General features: G+C 36.8%; 1 protein-coding gene across 33 annotated transcripts in view; it reads right to left on the reverse strand.

Annotated features, from left to right (window-relative positions):
• Positions 1–18,070, reverse strand: part of VPS13B (vacuolar protein sorting 13 homolog B) — a 729,842-nt gene that overhangs the window by 101,262 nt on the left and 610,510 nt on the right. For all 33 annotated transcript variants that reach the window (XM_085021978.1, XM_085021986.1, XM_085021974.1 and 30 more), the window contains one exon: positions 8,030–8,226. In XM_085021978.1, coding sequence (XP_084878104.1) covers positions 8,030–8,226 — 197 coding nt within the window. The remainder of the gene's footprint in view (positions 1–8,029; positions 8,227–18,070) is intronic.

Below are 18,070 nucleotides of genomic sequence, written 5' to 3' on the forward strand. Positions count from 1 at the left end.
TCAGAAATAGAGATGGACCTAGATATTATTATATTAAGTCAAGTATAATAGTATGATATCATTTATATATGGAATCTTAAAAAGGATACAAATGAGCTTATTTATAGAACAGAAATAGACTCTCAGACTTTGAAAACAAATTTATGGTTCCCAAAGGGGACAGGTGAGGGGCTGGGATGGATTAAGGGCTTGGGATTGGTGTATGCAAACTGTGGTACATGGAATGAATGGCCAATGGAGACCTGCTGTAGAGCACAGGGAACTCTACCCAATAGTCTGTGATAACCTACATGGGAAAAGAATCTGAAAAAGTAGGGATGTGTATACATGTATAACTGAATCACTTTGTTGTGCACCAGAAATTATCACAGCATTGTACATCAAGTAGCATGTATACGTTTACCTTTTACATAAGGATTAAAAAGATGTAAGAATACTGGAGTTCCTGTTGTGGCTCAGTGGTTAATGAATCCGACTAGGAACCACGACGTTGCGGGTTCGATCCCTGGCATCGCTCAGTGGGTTAAGGATCCGGGCATTGCCGTTGAGCTGTGGTGTAATTGCAGACGCGGCTTGGATCCCGCATCGCTGTGCCTCTGGCGTAGGCTGGCAGCTACAGCTCCGATTGGACCCCTAACCTGTGAACCTCCATATGCCATGGGAGCGGCCTTAGAAAAGGCAAAAAGACAAATAAATAAATAAATAAAAATAAAAAGATGTAAGTATAATGGAGCTAAACAGTCATAAAGATGAGGACAATGACACTGTTGGGGGCACTTATGGAAGCTACATTTATGGCATTTCCTTAATTAAGTACAACGGACTTTGACATGATCCAGATCTCAAAAGGAAAAACATAATTTATCAGCTGTGTAATAATCAGAGAGAAAAGTAAAAATGGCTCCTAGGATCAAGACCTCTCAAATTGTAATACACAGGACTCAAGATTCAGTAGTTAGTCAAATATCCATAAGTTCCTAATGGAAACTCGGGTTTTAAGAACAGTGGAAATATTCCCCAAACTAGAAAGTATGGCAGGAGTTTTACACACCCGTGCCTTCACTTTAGCCAAAAGGACTTATCAACTCTCTTGGGTGACCCATAGAAAGGTATAGGTTCCTTTATAAGGAGTATTTTAGTAATTCTCAATCTTGATTGATCCACAGGTACTGCAGGGACCCAGGAATAACCTTAAAGATTCACCCCTGGATGTCACCCCCATCACACGGCAGGTATCCAGCAATGAATGATCTGACTTGATTGATAGAGCCTTGTCCTTTTCTCTGGATCTCTCTGTGGTAATAAGGGTGTCATCATCTATCATAAAGATTAAGCAGAGATAAGAGAACCTGGATGGAAATGCCTGCACTGGTACCACTTACAGTGTAATCACAGCCAAATTAGTTCACCTCGCTAAAGCTCAGTTTTCTCATCTGTAAAGTAAGTACAGTAATTGGACTTACGTTTTGAGTATTGAAGGAAGTAGTACATACAAATTGGTAGCATAAAGTCTATCATTCCATAAAAGAAAAACCTCGCCCCTCTTTTCCTGACTGGCAAACAGGGTACTGTACTGGTTACTTACTTAGATGTCAATGGTTGGTGATTACCTTTAGCTCCCAAGAGGGATCTCATAATATCACACAGTTATTCATCTCAGTGTGGCACTGTCCCTCAGTGCTGGTTCACCTAAACTCTCCTGCCTACTGTCCATCCCGGGAGAGCACTGCATGGCGAGGAAAGACAAGGAGCGACATGTGTGCCTGCCACACCTTGTTCCCTGTACTCCTTGGAACTGTCTTTTTCTTGAATGTTTTAACTCTAACCCCCCCCCAAAGAAATACACTTTCGTTGTCACCTGTGCTACACATATAAAATATGGGGGGTTATGGAAAATATGATACTCTGTTATTTAAAAAATTGTGGTAAAATATACATAACGTAAAATTTACTATATTAACCATTTAAGAGTGTATAGTTCAGTGGCATAAGTACATTCGCACTGTTGCACGACTATCAACACCATTCATCTTGAGTTTTTTAAATCTTTCCAAACTGTAACTCTGTACCCACTAAACAATAACGCTCATTCTCCTCTCCCTCAGCCCTAACAACCACCATCCTACTTTTGTCTCTATAAATTTGACAACTCTTGTATCTCATATACATGGAAATAGTATTTTCTGGTTTGTTTTTTTTTTTTTGATGTTTCCTGGTCTAAAAAAATTTTTTTTTATTAAAGTATAGTTGATTTACCATATTCTGTCAATTTTTGATGTACAGCAAAATGATGCAGTCATACATTCTTTTTCTCATGTATTTGCCCTTTTCATATTGATATTTCATATATTTTATTTTAAAAATTCCATCAACAGATGAATGGATAAAGAAGATATGATATACATACACAATGGAATACTACTCAGCCATAAAGAGTGAAATAATGCCATTTGCAGCAACACGGTTGGATCTAGAGATTATCATATGAAGTGAAATCAGATGAAGACAAATATCATATCACTTACATGTGGAAATTTAAAAAGTGATATGAATGAACTAATGTACAAAATAGAAACAGACTAATAGACACAGAAAACAAACTTATGGTTACCAAAGGGGATAGCCGGAGAAGGGGGGATTAGGAGTTCAGGATTTATATATACACACCACTATACATAAAATAAACACAGAGAACTGTATAGCACAGGGAACTGTATTCTTCTTTTTTTAATTTTTTAAATTGTTATTTCCCCAATACATTTTTTTCTACTGTGCAGCATGGTGATCCAGTTACACATACATGTATACATTCTTTTTTCTCACATTATCATGCTCCATCATAAGTGACTAGACATAGTTCCCAGTGCTACATGGCAGGATTTTATTGCTAATTCATTCCAAAGGCAATAGTTTGCATCTATTAACCCCAAATTCCCAATCCATCCCACTCCCTCCCCATATCCCTTGGCAACCGCAAGTCTATTCTCCAAGTCCATGATTTTCTTTTCTGTGGAAAGGTTCATTTGTGCCATATATTAGATTCCAGATATAAAGAACTATATTCAATATCTCATAATAACCTATCATAGAAAAGAATCTGAAAAAGAATATACACACACACACACACACATATATATAGCTGAGTCACTTTGCAGTACACCTGAAACTAACATAACATTGTAAATTAAGTATACTTCAATTTAAAAAAAAATGGTTAAAAAAAAGTTCCAGCTGCAACCCGTTGTATTGACTCCATGACCAACCAGTCGATTTTGCAATATGTAGTCTTAAAAAATAAGCTTAAACATGTCCTCAGGTAAAGGGCTACTTTATATTTGACCTTAAAAAAAAAAAAAAAAAAAAAAAAAAAAAAAAAAAAAAAAAAAAAAGGAGGAGAGAAAGAGAGAAGGAGGGACGGAGGAAGAAACCTGTCATGGTTCAGAGAATAAACAACATGACCCAAGACTTTGTTAATGCCATGAGCCTAGAACTTTAGGTGAGGCCTGGGGGATACTGAGTATGCTGGGGAGCATGAATGGGGAGAAGAACTACCTGGCAAAGATAGATTCCTTGGCAGGGCGGGGGGAGGTGTGTGGGGGGTGTGTGGGTGGGAGTTACATAGAGTTCAGTTACCAAGTAAATAGTAAAAGGATTCCAAAAGACACTTGGGGAAAAATACAAGTATTCCTTCTACATAAGGCAGAGAAGGCAAAAACTCAGGTTTAGCCCTAGAAAGAAGTTTTTGGATAAATCCATTATGTGACTAGAAACGTAGATGGCACAACAGTTTCAAATATTAAGATATTGCCTGAATGGTTTATGAAAGTAGAAAGGTTAAAAAAAAATGGTACCCAGCAAATTTTGGTACATCTAAATGTACAGATCCAAGTAGCCAAATGGAGAATCTGGAGGCCACAGTGACCTTCTGGTAGGAGAAACTTCAACCAGTGGAGAGAAAGGAAATGATCTGGGGACTTTACCATCACAGGGCTCCTTCTTTGATTACTCCACTGTCTATATACATAAGAATGAAGGCTTGGAAAATGAAAAGCATCTCTTCCTCACACACACACAAGGCTGTGGACCACTGCCTCAAAGATCACTAAGTATCAGTGGCCAGTGACTTCTTTTATGGGATCTTAAGGGAGTGGGAGAAAATCTTTTTTTTTTTTTTTTCTTTTGTACTCCAAAAAACTCAAGAGTTTAACTTTGATTGAATGAAGAAAGAGACATGCACTCTTTAAAACCACTTCTTTTTCCAGGATGCCTTCTTCCATGAACCAGCGTCTTGGGGGTGTGGATAAAAAGTCCTTATAGGCAATCTACTGTCACATGTTTTCACATGAAAAAGTGACCATGCAACATGGAGCAAAACCATCAAGACTTGGTACAGGTGAACAGAATTTAGCATTATCATCAAATAACTCAGCATGAAGTTAGCTAGTCACACATATCAAGATCTTCACAGTTACTACTGGGTAACACAATGTCTGTAACTTGTGACTTTACACTGTCACATACTTCTGGAGCTAGCCATTTGGAGTGAGGGTAAGAAGTAGGAAAAAAGTAGAAATTTGTTCTGGTCCATCATAAGACATCTGGTTGATACCAAACTCCAGGAACCTGGCAGAGTGGGCCTGAGAGCTGGGCGCACCACTCCACTTCTCATCGTTCCATCACTGGGTAATTCCAAATACAGAGCGTGCTCGCTGGCTATCTTGTTTGCTCCTTAGATCCACTTTCTACTTCTTCTCCGCCCCAACTGTGTCAACAGGAGGCTTTGTGCTCTGGCTTGTCTTTTGGTTTAGCCAATGGGAGGTGGCCACGGGAGATGAGAATGTGGCGGAGAGGGTGGCAGGGTTGGGGTGGGGGGAAGGGTGTAATTCCCTGGCTCCATCTGAACCACATCCCCACATGTTGCTGAGTCCCTCCATCAAAACCAGCTACAAGAACAGGTTCTGAGTTAGTTTTGGTAACTGTCTCTCACCTGGCTCTTTCAGGATGAAGAGTGAGATGGTTCCCCTGGGTTTCTAGCCTCAGGGGGCTGTACTACCCCTTAACCTTGCCAAGCCTTTGTAAATACTCTCTATATGAAACTCTCCTCAGTCACCCACTTTTCCTGTTTCTTATCAGACTTGACTGATAAAAAGGGTTTATTTAGGAGTCAGCAATGGGCAATGGAGATAGGCAAATATATCATGATGAGATTAAAAATAAATAGCTGAAATGGATATCCTTCCTCATCAGGGCTTAAAGGCTGCATCTCTTACTTCAGTCCAGTGCACTACAAATGGAAGAAGTCTCCTAAAAGTCAATAATACTGTGGAAACTAAGCTTCAGTTACTCTACTTCCATGCTACCTTGAAACAAATAACCATTGCCAATCATTCATTTTCATATGATCAAGAAAACTGTTAGAAGAAGAATAGTGGAAAATGATTATTACAAATATACAAGGATTGAATTGAAGATAAGACGCTTGAATGGGATAAATCGACTAGGGTTTCAGAAATTAAATACTGTCTCCTGTCCTTTGTACCAAAGACTACCTGCCACCTCTTGGACTAGTTAGCTCCTATCCATTCCTCAAGGCCACAGCTTAGAAGGCAGTTTCTCAAGGACAGATAGCTAGTTGGTGATGGATCCAGGACTTAAACCCAGGTGTGTGAACCTGAAATTATCTAGTAAATAGTGCTTCTATTTACATATACACAGTGATGACATTACCACTAAGGACCCTATGTTGTTTCATTTTTTTTGCTTCTCTGTTTTTTAAAATTAAGCTTCATGGGACTTATTTTTACAAACTTTCTTCCAGTAATGTACATTGATGCATATCCTTCTCAAACTGTAAATATCACTTAAGAGAAGACAATCTCTAATCATAAAAGTTTCAGGTTTTTGTCCAGGTTTAGATTTCTCATCACAGAATATACTGGGACTAACTGCAGCAGTTTTATTTCTATATGAAATGTTGACATATTATCAAAGCATTGATGTTATCTTTCAAGAAATTAGATGACAATTTATTTTCCCTCTTGAAAAATGTCTTAATAGTGTTTTATTATGTTGACTTTTAAACCAACTCTTAAATTTCATTTCACTAATATCAATTTCTACCTGAAAAATGCCTAATGTCAAGCAATTTAAAAAAGATCAATTGTTGAAATATTAGGCATGTTGAAAAATCCCAGGTGAGGACAAAAGATCTGTGATTACAATGTCAAAAGCTTGGTGAAAAATTGCCTGAATTTGACTGTCTGCATAAATTTCCATTCCCTAAAGATTTCACATTTCTGCAGTGCTAAGCTTACCACAAAGTGATTTTTATGAATATTTCAGATTCAGAGGAATGAACCTTACCCAAAATGCTTCTTTCAAAGATGAAAACGCATACATTCATGATTAGAATCAAGATACTAATAATAAAACTCAGATTAAAAAAATTTCATTATCCCTATCTCTGCTTTCTGAGATTTCCTGATTTCTGCCTAGGTAACCTATGCTTAAACAGGCAATCTTTGTATCCATCTTCTAAATCCTACAGGATAGGTGTTCATTTCACTGCTGCATTTCATACAGGTAAAATCAAGACCCTGTTCCTTTAATATATTTTCACCAGCTGTATACTACTAGGTCATATTAGGAAGGCAATTATCTTTAAAGAGCCCACATGACCTAAAAATAGAAAATATAAACTATAAAACATATTATTATTAAGCATACAAAGTAATCAATGAAAAAGACTGTGTGATGCTATAGACTAAAGTGCGAACAGAGGTTATCTCAGGGTGAGATGATTATGGGTGGTATTATTTTCTTCATTTCTTCAATGAACGTGTATTATTATTAATTATGAAAAGAGAAAGCATTCACAAGTATCTATACTATAAAACAGGAATCAGGATACAAAATGGTGCGCTATGATTATAACCTTATAGTCATACAATAATGGGCAAAAATAAAGGTTCATTTGCAGGGTGTTGGAATGGTGCCTTTTTTTTCTGTTAGTGTCAAAACATTGTTTGGGAGGGGGGAAGGGGGGAATCATAGAAAAGCAACAAGATAACACGAAAGCAAACTCATCAGGAGAATTAGAAGATAGGACATTGACAGTGATGGACAGCAAGACTGACATAGGCCCACAGTACACATACCATATGACCCAAGAAACTATTTCATTGATGGTGATTTGGTTTCTTTTCTTTTTTTTTAAATCATTTATAACAGCATGAGCAGAAAGACGTAATAGGGATACATAAACTAGAAGCAACACTGATGAATAAACTGCTGAAGGCATTTTTTTCTCTCCTCTAAGTTAGTGGATGGATCAAGCAGGCAAACACTGGAGATGGACACAATCTGGCCCTGTTTTGCCACTAACCAGATATCCCATAGCGGGTGTGGAATGGGAAGTTCTGGGAACACGACTGGGAATACCTGAGGTCTATAGCTCCAGAGATATATTACAATTTAACAGACTCTAGAGCTGGATCGAACTTCAGCTATCTGAAATTCTCTGAGTATAAATAATTTTGGTTAGCCTAGTTTTCTTAATGTCTGGAGTTTCAACTTTTAAAGTTTTTCAAAAACCACTTAGAAGGAAATATTTTCAAAAGTTATCTTTTTAGAAGGAGAGGAGATTAACCTTTCTTTAATGCGCGGGGTTAGTATTACACGTATTGATTACTGTGTCATTAAGAGTCTACTGAAGTGTGTATGGTTCTCTTCCTCTATATTTTTTGCTTCAGGGTAACTGGACTAATTTTTTATAGTTTGTTTTTTGCTCTTTTTTCTTTTTATATTTAAGGAAAAGGTATTTACAGCTCACTGTAAAACATAGGAATTTTAGTACAAATACTTTGAAAGATCAGCTTCTATCTTGCTTCCTGGTTCTCATCTGTAGATCAGACAGATGCAGATGCTAGAAAACTGAGATACAACCTTGTGAAGGAGTCACTATTTAAGATGACTTGACAATTGTTTCCTAGTATGAAACCACTATTTTTCACTTTGTTCACTGAGTTACCTCTGGTCATCAGCTCCATTTTGGCTGCTGTTCAAGACAATTCTCCAAAGATCTGAGGATACCAGTTTCTTCTGGTCATTCACAAGATTGATATCTGGCAACTGCAGTTCGCAAACTTTGCTTTCAGACAGACTAAATTCTCGAAATGCAACGAAAACCTTCTGGAGTTCATCCCAGTATTCCAGACTGCAAGGAATCTATATCAAAAGAAAGAAGATTTTAGAAGTTGCAAACAGAAACTCTGCTTATCTATTTGTTGACATGCAAATTGAATCTTCATAAAAGTTATAACATTAATAAGACTTTCAAAAGTAGATATGGTTGTAAAGGACAGTAGTTTAGGATTTCCTCTCATAGTTACATTCATCCTATTTCCCTCCTCCCTCCCTCCCTCTCTCTCTCTCTCTCAATCTTTTTTGGCCAGCCTGCAGCATATGGAGTTCTTGGGGCCAGGGATCAGATCTGAGTCACAGCTGCAACCTATGCCGCAGCTGTGGCAGTGCCAGATCCTTTAACCCAATGTACTGGACCAGGGATTGAACCTGTGTCCTGGAGCTGCAGAGATGCCACTGATCCAGTTGTGCCATAGTGAGAACTCCTACCTACTTTATAAAAGACTCATTCAAGAATAATAAGTGAAAACAGCCAAGAAACTCTTTAAAAAAAAGAGAAAAATTGGGGAACAAGTTCAACCAGATGTTAAGTATATTATAGAGCTATACTAATTAAAAGATAAGGTTGGAATAGTAACATACAAATAGATTAGAAGGATAGAAGAAAAAATTAATAAATGTAAATACGGATAAATTTTAGTATGTAATGGAGGTACCATTTCAAACAAGTAGGGGAAAGATGGGAGATGAGATTATAAGAGCTGGTTATCCAATTGGTAAAACCAAGGTGGGTCCATATATCATTCCTACATGAAGGTCAATTCCAAAAGGATCAAAATATTAAAGGCCAAAACTGAAAGCATAAAATAAAGAAAGAATATTTTTATTATAATAGGATAGTTTTTTCTATGTATGGTATGAAACTCATGGATTGTAAAACAAAACAAAACAAAACCTCTCACAATTGATAAAATCAAAAGGTAAAAAATCCAAACCAAGATAAAGCAAGTAATATTTGATTGCAGACCTAGGAATACTTGCGCTAGCAGAGCACTCTTACGAATTAATAAGAAAATGGTAAATAAGATACAGAAAAGTAAGTGAAAGCAGTTGGTGGGAGAGACCCTGAACGTCCTGGGCCTGCATGTTCTTGCCAGGTATGCAAAGGATGCAAGGCCCTGAACGCTATTAACTGGGGCCATTTCTCAGGTTGTGTTTGCAGAGAGCATCCTTGAGCGATGAGGTAAAGTTTCTTTCCAGGACAAAGAGCAGACTTGCTCTAAAAGAGGCAGACGTGACAAGTCGTGTGTGCCATGCCATGCCATTTATCTACCACACGCAGTGCCAACCCCTGAGGCCCTTCTGTATCACCCTCGTGGGACTTGGGGGCAAAAGGAACTGATGCAAACATGACACACACACTGTTGACTGTGCCAGGAGCAATAATGTTCTCTGTTTCTGACCTTCTGTTAGCATTCATAAAATATTGAGACCAATTAATGAGCTTGCATAAGGCAGATTCTGACAGAAGTTAAATCACAGAAGAAAAGATATGACCAGCTAGTAAATACAAAAAGATACTCAAATTTACTAATACTTACAGAAATTCAAATTAAAGCAATAACATTATTTTTTAAAAATTTATTTATTTATTTTTCTGCTGTACAGCATGGGGGCCAAGATACACTTACAAGTATACATTTTTTTCTACCCTTTGTTCTGTTACAATATGAGTATCTAGACATAGTTCTCAATGCTATTCAGCAGGATCTCATTGTAAATCTATTCCAAGTTGTATCTGATAACCCTAAGCTCCCGATCCCTCCCACTCCCTCCCTCTCCCCCTGGGCAGCCACAAGTCTATTCTCCAGGTTCAGGGTTTTCTTTTCTGTGGAAATGTTCATTTGTGCTGTATATTAGATTCCAGTTATAAGTGATATCATATGGTATTTGTCTTTGTCTTTCTGACTTATTTCACTCAGTATGAGATTCTCTAGTTCCACCCATGTTGCTAATAAATGGTATTATTTTGTTCTTTTTTATGGCTGAGTAGTATTGTGTATACATACCACATCTTCCTAATCCAATCATCTGTCGATGAACATTTAGGTTGTTTCCATGTCCTGGCTATTGTGAATAGTGCTGCAATGAACATGCAGGTGCATGTGTCCCTTTAAAGTAGAGTTTTGTCTGGATATATGCCCAAAAGTGGGATTGAGGGGTCATATGGAAGTTCTATGTATATATTTCTAAGGTATCTCCAAACTGTTCTCTATAGTGGCTGTACCAGAATAACACTATTTTTAATTATTAATCTGGCAGTCCGAAAAGACTGAAAGCTCTAATTTCTGCATTGGTATGGGAAAAAGCATTTCTACCTAGTATTTCTGGTGAGTAATTTGGCAATATCTATTAAAGGTTTGGAAGGTTACATCTAAGAATTTGTTTTTAAGATATTCCAATGCAAGTACATGTGTGTCTGTGTATGTGTGTGTGTATTTACTTCAGTACTGTGTTAGTAAGAACATGGAAAAACTCAAATATCCATACATATGGGATTAAAAATAACATGCAGAGCTAGAGACTGGATTACTGTACAATCATTAAAATGAATAAGGAATATCTATATCTATCTGTCTATCTACGTACCTACCTACTAACACAAAAGACACCCAAGATACACTATTAAATTTAAAAAAAAATTTAAGCTTCAAAACAGAACCTGTGGGTTGACCCGATTTGTCTTTAAAAATAAAAAGACTGGGCTCAGATGTGTCTCCTGTTTTTTTTTTTTTTTTTTTTTTTGAAAACATATCCTAATTAATACCATTCTCAGGGCTGATCATTGCCTCTCTCGTGTCACTTCCACACCTACCACACTCCTGTATCACAGAAGTCATTTGTCACACTTCACAATTCCCTATTTATATGTTTGTCTCCTTTAATCAATTCTGTGATCCTTGTGGTAAAAATGGCATATTATTTTTAAAAATATTAGCATCTCAGCTTTGGGGACACAAGAGGATATTAATAAAAGCTTCATGAATGGACAGATTTCTCTTTAACCTTTTTTTCCTAAGTAAGTGCTTCTTAATCTTTGAATGGGAGTGATTTTTACTTCCACCTATAATGGTTTCTTTTCCTTAAATAGGGACTTGAGCATTTATATGGAGAGGTGTTAAATGGCAGAAAGGGACACAGAATGGATATGCATGAGAGGCTCACCGGGATGAAGTAGAGCATATATTTTGGTTAGTGATAAGGACAAGTGTCATATCCATAAATTCTACTTTTAGCCCCCATTTCTTGAAGTTCTTGCTTTCCATGACATATTTTTTTTTTTCATTATCCTCTCTGGGTCTTTTTTCCTATATTGTCTCTCAGCCTGAAACACCTAGAATCCCTAGTTTCTCACTGTCTCATGTTTAAATCTTTCCCATCTATCAAGGTCCAAATGAAATACCACTTTTCTTTGAACCTTTTCACCTCCCAGATATAGAAATGCCCTCCCTTTTCTGAACTCCAATATTTTTTAAAAATGGGAATCTGTCTCATAGCTCTTATCACTGTACACCTCATGTTACAGTTATTTCTATACATGACATCTTCCCTGGTAGACACAGTCCTTGAGGGAATGATTTCCATTTGGCTAAGCTTTGCCTTTTCATAGCACCTGGCAAAGTGTATACAGTGAATGTTCAAAAAAGTTGCTGAATGAATGAATGAATGATTCACGAATGAATGAATGAATATACATATACTGAGTGACTTAATCTATTTCTGGCACATTAAAAATTCTCCACAAAGATGTATAGCAGATTAAAGCATAAACTTTGGAGTTAGACGTAATGGAATTCAATTCCTAGCTCCATTAGCTATAAGTTTTTAAGCAAATTAATTTCCCTAACATCAGTACTCATATCTCTGAAGAGAGGATAATAACAGGACTGTCTCATAAATTGGTGAGAGAATTAAATGAGACAAAGCATCCTATTTAATACCACATAATAAAAGCTGTTGATACACAGCATTAACCTTTTGTCCTGAGAGTGTAATGGAAAGACAGAAAGCAACAAAGTTTAGGGTACTTATTTTCCAAGAGGGTGTTTGAAATGATGAATTAAGAATTTAAACTGGTTAAAGGGGCATGGGAAATTAGAGTAAACTGCAGGATAGGGAGAGAGCAGAGAACTGGAGGTTTCTGTGTAGTTCAATGAATGATTACAGTGGGGCTTGTTGAGTGAGCAGAATGGAAAGACTAAGGGACTGTGGGTGAGACTAGAAGGCCGGGCACAGAACCTGCATCCTCATGGATACTAGTCAGATTTGTTTCCACTGAACCACGACAGGAACTCAGAACTCCCCACTTTCTTTTTTTAATTTATTTTTTCCCCACTGTACAGCGAGGGGATCAAGTTATCCTTACATGTATACATTTTTCCCCCACCCTTTGTTCTGTTGCAATATGAGTATCTAGACATAGTTCTCAATGCTACTCAGCAGGATCTCCTTGTAAATCTATTCTAAGTTGTGTCTGATAACCCCAAGCTCCCGATCCCTCCCACTCCCTCCCTCTCCCATCAGGCAGCCACAAGTCTATTTTCCAAGTCCATGATTTTCTTTTCTGTGGAGATAGAACACCCCACTTTTAACAAACTTCTCAGTAGCTCATGAATCTTCTTTGCCTTTCAGTGAGAAGTAGACAAGGCCTGGCTAACCTCTAGGTTAGTAGTAACATAATTAAACTAAAAATCTAATGAAGTCATCATACCAATTGTTTCATATGGTAGCAATCAATTATTTTCAGGAATAACTGGGGGCTCTCTTTTGTGTGATCTCTTTAAAATCATGTCATTATGTGCTTTTAGGTTTGAAAGAGATGATGTGAATGATCCGCAGTTACACATCTATGACTGAGGATTTATTCTTAATGCCTCTGCTAAATAACCTGAAGGAAAGATGACTATTCCAAGAAAGTTTGGTTGCCAAAAAATAGTTTAGAAAGCCTAACTATCTAGTACTGAGTCATGGGAAGTGGGAACAAGTAAATTGGTTTCACTGGAAAACATTCCGCATGGAACACATGGTACATTTCAAATGACTGTCAAGATTATATATATTTTTATTACATTTTGTTTTCCTATCCATCATTTGACAGGACCTAAAAAATTAGCCCGCCATACCTAATAAACTCTACTCTAAGCATATGTGGTCTTTGCATATGAACGTATTTTCAGTTGTATATCTGCCAATTGGTAAGAGCACATGTATTTTTGCATTTAAAATGGGATTCCACCATTTGTTTCCATTTGATGGCTAATTTGGGAAGATGTGCATGTGCGTTTGGCCATTTAAAAATATTTTTGGTAGAAAGAATATTTTGGCACTTAATTTGTTTTTATTACTTAAGAGTACTGCCAAGACTATTAGCAGGGTTGCAACTGCCCATCTGTCCTCATAGACAAATAGCTCTGAGTTCTGTGTGCAGGAGCTGCTGAAGCTGGGCCATGGCCCCTTTTGCCCACTCAGTGCCACCAAGCAACCCTAAGAGGGATACAGTGGTCCCTGTATTTATGTACACAATAAAGAGGTGGTAGGTAGTATTTAGCGAGCGATGTATTCTATCAATCTGATTCAACTGTCTTTTCCTTTATATTTTGACAAAATAGAGGCAGCCTAGCTGACCGTGTAGGGCTGGTGAGTGAGCACAGAGCTAGAGCTTCCTCCGTTCAGGAGTAAGTTATTGAAGCCTGGTTACAGCAGAGAATACCATCTTTATCACTCCTCCCACATTTCCAGATTTCCCATGACACCGTGTATACAGTAGGGGTAAAACGGCTTGCTTTTTCATCATCATCACCCATGTTGTTTTGGTAGTAGAAGTAATAAAAATACTGATGGAAGTTGTGACTAGCCTTTTACAATTTACAAAGATTGTGTGTGTGTGTGTGTGTGTGTGTGTGTGTGTGTGCGCGCGCGCGCGCGCGCGCTTTATCCTAGTGAGGAAAATATTCCCATTTTACAGATAAGCCAACTGTGCCTTAGAGAAGTTAAGTAATGTAGTCAAGATTACACATTTAGTGTCATACCATTTTGCTATAAATCCTATGTTTTTAAAACTAATTACCTTTAGATGAAAGAAGAAAAATAGACCCCCATAATGCGTCATTTACAATTTCCCGTTCTGGTTCCTTTATAGCAGATTCTTAGAAATCTGAGTGCAGAATACATTTTGACCCTTACTATGTATCCCGGTCATTTAGTTACTTAATCTGGCAGTTTTTTTCCTCTTTAGCAGCCTTTTTCTTTCAGCACTTTGAATGTTATCACTCTGCCTCTGGTCTCCCTGGCTGATAATGAGAAACCAGTCGTTAACCTTATTGAGTATCCCTTATATGTGAGTCACGTCTCTCTAGTTGCAGTCCAGCTTGTTTCTTGATGGCTTGATTGGTGTGGAAATCCTTGACTTTTTCTCTGCATGGAGTTCCCTGAACTTCTTGGATGTGTAGACTAACGTTTTTAATTAAATTTGGGAAGTGTTTGGTCATGAGTTTTTCAAATCGTCTTTATTCTCTCTCTCTGCTTTCCTTCTAAGTCTCCCATCATACACATATTGATACACTTTTTTTTTTTATTCTTTTTTTTTTTTTTTTTTTTTTTTGCTATTTCTTTGGGCCGCTCCCGCGGCATATGGAGGTTCCCAGGCTAGGGGTCAAATCGGAGCTGTAGCCACCAGCCTACGCCAGAGCCACAGCAACGCTGGATCCGAGCCGCGTCTGCGACCTACACCACAGCTCACGGCAACGCCGGATCCTTAACCCATTGAGCAAGGGCAGGGACCGAACCCGCAACCTCATGGTTCCTAGTCGGATTCATTAACCACTGCACCACCACGGGAACTCCGATACACTTGATGGTATTTCATAGTCTCTAAGGCTCCGGTCATTTGTCTTCATTCTTTTTTTTTTTTTTTTTTTTTTTTTTTTCTGTTCTCTAGACTCAATCATCTCAAATGACCTATCTTTAAATTCACTGTTTAATACAGACATCACTATTACTTCCCTTTAGTCCTTTAGACAAGGCTTTCTTTAGGTTTTCTGAACATATTTAAAATAGATAGTTCAAGTCTTTTTCTAGTAAGGTTAACATCTAGGCTTCTTAGGAACAGTTACTACTGATTGCTTTTCTCTCTATAGACCATACTTTCCTGTTTCTTTGCATAGCACATATTTTTTTTATGGTTGGAAACTGGACATTTTAAACAGCATAAAATTTTATTATATTAACAAGTATTATTAACTACATTAATAACTAATAGAGTTATTTATTATTTATTAAGTGTGGAATTCAGATTCCCTTCCCCAGAGCTTTCTGTCATTGATATTTGTTCTAGTTTTGTTTGCTACAAACATTTGTGAATTAATTCTAAAAAGTATGTATTCCTTATGGCCACTGAAGTCTCTACTTGATGAGCTTAGTGGTCAGTTTGGTCAGTTAATGATTAGGCAGAGATTTCCTTAAAGGCCTAGAAATAATAAGCACACTAGTCACTGCTGAGGGGCTCTGTGAACCTGTTAAAGTACGCCCTCAACTCTGCCTTAGCCTTCCCTTCCTGCTTGTGAAAAGCCTTAAGGTCAGCCAGAGGTGAAAGCATAGGGCCTTCTTAGGTCATTCTTAGCAGTATGCAGGGTCTGGGATATCCTTCTGATATCCCAGGAATCTGTTGGAACTTTTTGGAGTCTATGTGGACATCTCATTATCCAGCTTTTCTTTTTAAGCTTTTTATTTAGCTTAAAGGTTTTCTGTTATCCACTTCCTCAGATAACAATTTCTTTGAATTTTTTCTGACCTACACTCCTCTGGGTAGCAAAAAGGGCTTTTCGCACTGAAATGTTCCTAGTTGCTAACTTTTCAGAGTTAATTATTGTGAGACCCCTATTTTGTTAATAGAAAGTTATTTCATCTCATTAACCAAGTAATACTAAATACTACACTTATCACAATGTCAAGGTGGTGATAAGACTAAAAATATTCCTCAGTGAGGAATGTACTAGAAAAGCTAGAGGTAGATAAAGAGTTTTTAGTTGATGACTAGAAAGAGAGTAGGTACATGGATCGTTAAAATATAGAATGTGATATCTGTGCATAAAATAGTGGATTGATGGGTGAGTGAAAGAGACAATGTATATATACATATGCATTGTATCATTATATAAATTAGGATAATTATAAATTATTATAAAAGATAGAATAAAGGGACATAACTATATATTTTTATAGAAATTAAGATTAAGAAATAGCAATATAAATGTTAAAACCTAACGAGCTAAAAAAACAGCTTTGCCTCTATAAAGACAGAAGTGGGTTCTGTTTACAATTGTTACTGGAGTTACCTGTCCTTTTAAATATGAAGAACACTTCTCATACTCAGTTATTTATAACAGGAGAAAAATGTTCATCACACAAAATAAATGCAACTGAGTAGAGATACTTTTCAATAGTTAATTAAAAATAAAATTATTGAAATGTTTTCTGATAATGGCATTTGTCAGTTTTTTGTTCTTCTACTTCAAAGTAAAAACTTACCATTTAATAATCACATAAAATAAAAATATGTATGCAATCTCAAATGTTTTAGCAGATAATACCATTTTTATATGTATCTGGTTTTCAGTTGATTTTGAAGAAGGAAAAGAAAAGCTTCTATACATCTTCAACTAATAGAAGTCATACCAAAAAAAAAAAAAAAAAAAAAAAAAAAAAACCTTAAAATATTGGAACCAGTTGAGAAACCACAAGCATTCAAATGCAGGAAATCATGATTTTATAACATTTTAATGTGATCTACTCTTGGGAAACAAAGTTAACCAAACCCTATTTCTGTACAGGAAATATTCCAGCATACAGTTGTAATACATTGTGGTGAAGGGGTACAGCTGCAGATTTTTCACCTGTAATGCCCCACTGGTATTGTGGCTTACTGCATTGCATCAAGACTGCCTTCCTGTCCGGAAAACCCTCTAAGTACAAACAAGACTCTAAGTCCAGATTTTATTTTCCCTTGGTATCAGAATATGGTAATTTAAGAGCCCTGAGAAATACTTTTTTAGCCTTTAAAAGGAAATGTGTAACATTCTTTTATTAGGATCTATGTTTGGGTTGGTTTTTCAAAAAACTTAACATATGACCCAGTTATCTTATCAATTTATCAAGCTACCAAGTTTCAAGCAAATGCAGGTGTGTAATATGACATCTTTCAAGATAATGTTTTCCATAAAGACAAATAATAAAAATATATTAAGAACTTCTGAGTCAAAACTAACTTAGAGTAGGGGCAGCTTTACTATTTTACTGTTTATTTTAATGAGGCTACAAACCCTATTCTCAGTATCGTGTCCTGGTGTCAGCTCTGACTGGTCAGGTATTTTACTTATCTGTATGAAACAGTCAAATACACATGGTATACTGGAAAAGAACTCTAATTGGGAATCAGGGGAGCTTAATTTGAATCTAAATTTAGTTGAGAACTAGTTTTGTTACCATGAGTTGAAGGCACATAACTGATCTGAGCTTCAGTACTCTTATCCATAAAAAATTCACTGCTGAGTAGCATTGAGAACTTTGTCTAGATACTCATGTTGCAACAGAACAAAGGGTTGGGGAAAAAAATGTAATTGTAATGTATACATGTAAGGATAACTTGATCCCCTTGCTGTACAGTGGGAAAATTAAAAAAAAAATTCAGAGGATGGAATAAGACTACTCTTAACTCTTTAAAACTCTAAGTGATTTGTAAATACAGGACAATTTTTTACCTTATATTTGAGGAAGACAGTTTACATTTTATTTATTTATTTATTTTCCCACTGTACAGCAAGGGGGTCAGGTTATCCTTACATGTATATATTGCAATTACAGTTTTTCCCCC

Source organism: Sus scrofa, chromosome 4 (assembly GCF_054392235.1).
Source record: "Sus scrofa isolate SSC_HxYL_T2T_F1_AM1 chromosome 4, Sscrofa_HxYL_maternal_Yorkshire_Landrace_v2.0, whole genome shotgun sequence".
NCBI lineage: Eukaryota > Metazoa > Chordata > Mammalia > Artiodactyla > Suidae > Sus > Sus scrofa.